General features: G+C 37.3%; 1 protein-coding gene across 1 annotated transcript; it reads right to left on the reverse strand.

Annotated features, from left to right (window-relative positions):
• Positions 1-426: 426 nt before the first annotated feature.
• LOC149141272 (uncharacterized) lies at positions 427-4,200 on the reverse strand. Its single transcript, XM_089448486.1, has 2 exons — positions 644-4,200; positions 427-544 (listed from the first exon to the last, which is right to left on the reverse strand). The coding sequence occupies exons 1-2, from the start codon at positions 983-985 to the stop codon at positions 443-445; spliced, it is 444 nt and encodes a 147-aa protein (XP_089304612.1). The 5' UTR covers positions 986-4,200; the 3' UTR covers positions 427-442.
• Positions 4,201-4,504: the final 304 nt, after the last annotated feature.

A 4,504-nucleotide genomic window follows, 5' to 3' on the forward strand; every position in this document is an offset into this window, starting at 1 on the left:
TCGACCACCAAACAAATTATTAGAACAACCACAGAATTTCCTGTTCATGGAAAAGCGTTACAAGCACAGCCATAAAACAACAATTGAAGTTCGAAGGCGTAGAATCCAGATTGGAAAGAACGACAGCCTAATCATATAATTAAAACTCAGGTAAATCGAAACCAACATTCTTTCCTGAAAGTTTTCTTCGAATTACAAAAAGAAATGTATGAGAATATATAGTAGAATTCCAAAATAAATCACGGACAGTCATATAAGCCAACGGTCGACAAACCCTAGGTGAGGGTTTTGAGAATTGTTTCCATACATAGAAAGTTACAGCTAACAATCACTAGAACGAGAAAGCCCGAAGACAACAAAACGGCCAGAACGTTGGCTACAACTAAAAACCACATCGACTTAGCATCGAGGGGAGACAAACCCTCATACTCACAGGCCTGTTCTAAAGACAAGAAAAAGACTGAAGACTAATTACGTTGGCAGAGCCTACCAGGCAAAGACCGATGTGTTCGTTCCAAGAATAACCAACCACAAACCCCAACACCTGTAGAGGAGCCAACACACAGTTGTTAGCGCAAATTGACAGGGGAAAACGAAACCACAGTGCATGAAAGCAAATATACGGAGGATACATTCACCATACCTGAAGGATTTGCAGTGAGACCAGAGAACGAGTCTTTAACCCACGAAATCCAACCAACGGCTGAGACAAAGGAGCAGTCACATCAGAAACGGAGGAATGAAAGTGGCAAATTGAATCAAGGATAGAGGAGGCTACCTGCATTGAAGCCGAAGACCAGAGAACGTTGTTGTTTCGAGCCCTGAATGCATGCCAAACACTGAGTTTCGCAAACAAGATAACATCATACCAGACCACGAGCTCGAGGAACAAAGACCGCTTGAGACAATAGCAGAAAAGGCACAGAACATTACTTACATAGGCGGCGGCAAAGTCATTTTCGATTGCCCAACGAACCAGGGCCATAGACTATCCACATAGGCATAGAAAAACCAAGCACGAGAGTCACATTGTCGGACCAGCAAATAGACCAAAAGGCGCACCCAAAAGTTGCAGCGCAGCTGCATACCCAAGTAGCAGAACCATACCAGAACAAACCCTCGGCGAACACAAGCAGAATGACTGAATGAGCGACAGAGGAGGAGTTTTGGCAAAACAAGAAGCGGGAAATGCGACCCGAGGTGAGTACATAACATTGATTGCAAAAATAAATGCCACCTATCACTTTCCAGAAATATCCGAGGGCGTTGGTAATCACAAATTAATCCACAGTTGAAACACTTTACAATCATTTAATTATTGATAGTCCGAACAGTCCCATCAATTACATTCTCTCAATTGTTATTGTTGTTGGAGCTCCATAATGTTTATCTGCAGTGCTTTATCAAGGAAAGTAAGGTGCCCTTCAACGAAAGGCCGGTAAACTCATTTCCCTCTGCTTATTCCATTTAACCTGATTATTCTCTCGTGAATTTTTAGGGATTTATGCTATTCGTTCCTCGAGATAATGAAAAATAAAATGCATCTACTTTTAATTATACTATGATGAGGATATATTTGCAAATATTTCAGCCTAAGGAAGGTAGTCTAAAATTATATTTTCAAAATTTTCAGCCTTGGAAGGAAGAATGAGGTTTAATTGACAAGTCAATGGGATGTAAGTTTTTAACATATTTAGCTTTGTTTTTGGGTTGAGGAAAATTGGTGGAGTTTAAGAATCAATCGATGTTGCATATTGTAGATTGCAAAAGTGCATACTACCTAATTTGTCGAACCATTGAGGACAAAATGTTCATTCAAAGATATTATGATTTGTAAACTGAAATAAAAATAAAAATAGCAAAACGATTCACAAATGGAGAACCTATAATTATAGCATTATGGAAACCGTGCTTCAAGAATTGGACAATGATCATGACGTTCATATATTTTAAATTAACACTTCAAGAATCCATTAAGAAATGATTTAATTGTCTTTTGAAATTGAATATCATTAGACAGATAAAGAAATGGAGCACTAAAATTCATATCAAACCATAGTTAATATCCTAGATTGACAAAAAAACCTAGGGTTACATAAGAGAACTAAAGAATGCGATGTCAGGAAATGATGTTAAAGGTCGTCAGTGAACAAAACTACAAATTCAATATTGAACCAGCTTTATATCAACTTCAAACCAAGTATTGATGACAGTTATTCTCAATTTAGCATTTGTGATGGTGCAAACCGAGTATTGATGACATGTATTTTCAATTCAGCATTTGTGACATTGCACAGAGTCTAGTTGTATTAATTCCAATTGGCCTTTTGCTCTAAGTGATGAATGCCAAAAAGTTGATAAAGTTTGTAAATTACATGCATCAGAGACCGTGATATATATACATGTACTTGAGACTTTTGGAAGCTTAGGAATGTTCAATTTATTAAAATAATGTTCAGCTCATTAAATGGTAAAAAATGGACGGTTTTTCTGATTGGTCATTCTCCACATAAGTTTTTACTAATTGCTTTGTGAAGTATCCCAAATCACCAAACATCGCCTCAACACCTGTCAATCATGACTGATATTCTTTAATATGATCACTGGAAATAAAGTTTCTTATGTAACTAAAAGCTAAAAAGTTTTCGGTTTCAAGGACAGTACGAGAAGGACCCAACACTCTTCTGATATTTTAATTAGGTATGCATATATGTAGAGAAATTCAGTAGCCCAAAAATGAATAGAAAGCTTCCAACTACATAAATACTCTTCTCCCATACAATTATTATCACTAAAACCATCAAGCAGGTTGTTACAAACAGACTGTTGTCACATCAAGACTTGTAAATCAAGTAAAATAATAATGAAATGCATAGAGGACACGGGGAAATACCATAGGCATGACCAATAATATTTGTATCTCTAAAGGCAATGGTGAGTGCCAAGTAGAGGCACATGAGAATCCAGTTTATTTCTGGAATGTATATTTGGCCATATATCTACTTTGAGGTGTGCACAATTTTCACCCGCAGAAACAACTCAAATTTGAGCATTGATTGATTACTGAAAAGGTAGCTAAGATGACTACCTAACTTCTGACTATTGCTGCTAAGGTAGCCACTATGAAGACTAGGCAGAATACATCTTCTACGCCAAATTCATTCTCAGATTAACACTTGCTTAGGTCCTTTTCTCATAGATGATTTCCAGAAAGATGCTAAAGGAGGAGGAAAACAGCTAATGCAAAGGACTATGCCTCCAAGAGACTTGCAACCGTCTACTCTATTCTTCCAAAGGATATTAGACATGCAGTAGGGTTAGGTCCTTTTCTCATAGATGATTTCCAGAAAGATGCTAAAGGAGGAGGAAAACAGCTAATGCAAAGGACTATGCCTCCAAGAGACTTGCAACCGTCTACTCTATTCTTCCAAAGGATATTAGACATGCAGTAGGGTGAGATGGATAGGCTAAAAACCTTAGCCATAAATTTAACAAAGGGCATTGTACCTGCAGAATGGGTAAGCCTTTTTCCCTGTAACACTCATCTTAAAATAACCCTAGTGCACAAACAATGGAGCGAGGGTTAAGGTCAAAAAATTGAGAAAAAATCAACAGCTTTAATGAAAAAAAAAACTTACCAGCTAAACCTGCATATATGAGGTATAAAGAAGCAATGCATCGCATGGGTTTGCACGGCAGAATGTGAAGAATGGGTTTTCCTCCAGAACCTCGTTTAACCAGTGTAACTATGAAGGTGTGTGTTTCAGTCATTTGCTCACCTTGAAGGAATTCAACTCTGAAATGTCCTTTAATTTATTCGACTGTGGAGTACGAATAGATCAATACCATTGGAACAAAATAGAGACGATTCTTGCGTTACACAGATTCAAAGATGTACAAGGAGATGCCATGTTGTTGAAGGCGGTACCACTGAGATCAAAGTGTATTTTTCTAGAACCTGAGCAAATTCAACATGTATTTTTCGAGAACCTGAGCAAATTCAACCTAAAAATTCATCTATAATAACCACCATCACTGCATTCTGGGAACACAAACCATTCTCTGTGCACTTTACCTGCTGACATGAAAAATACATTAAGGTAATTTTTCATGAACAAGTTATAAATAGTCGAACATACTTGATAGCATGCTCTGCATCCTTTCCCATCTTTGAAAAGGGTCAGACTTCTCGCAACTATTTTTTATTGGAAAGGGATTTGTTTCACCAGGCTACTGTATCCACATGCCCCAGTTGTACAAAGGAATAACTCAATTTTTCCACTCTCACAATCATATCTTTTCATGATTCTCAATGCTCGGTAGATAAATAATAAAAAAACTACAAATAACCTTCACATGTTTGAATATGCTGGTGAGGGTTAGTAGATTGCTCATTAGAATACTAGAAATATATTTAATGATCAATATTTAAAACTTGCGGAGCATGCTCAGCACTCAATTGAGCCACCCTGAATCACCCATCCAAATGTTGATAAATATTTTA

Source organism: Pinus tabuliformis, chromosome X (genome assembly GCF_031772625.1).
Source record: "Pinus tabuliformis cultivar Carrire ecotype Pingquan chromosome X, CPIR1, whole genome shotgun sequence".
Lineage (NCBI taxonomy): Eukaryota > Viridiplantae > Streptophyta > Pinopsida > Pinales > Pinaceae > Pinus > Pinus tabuliformis.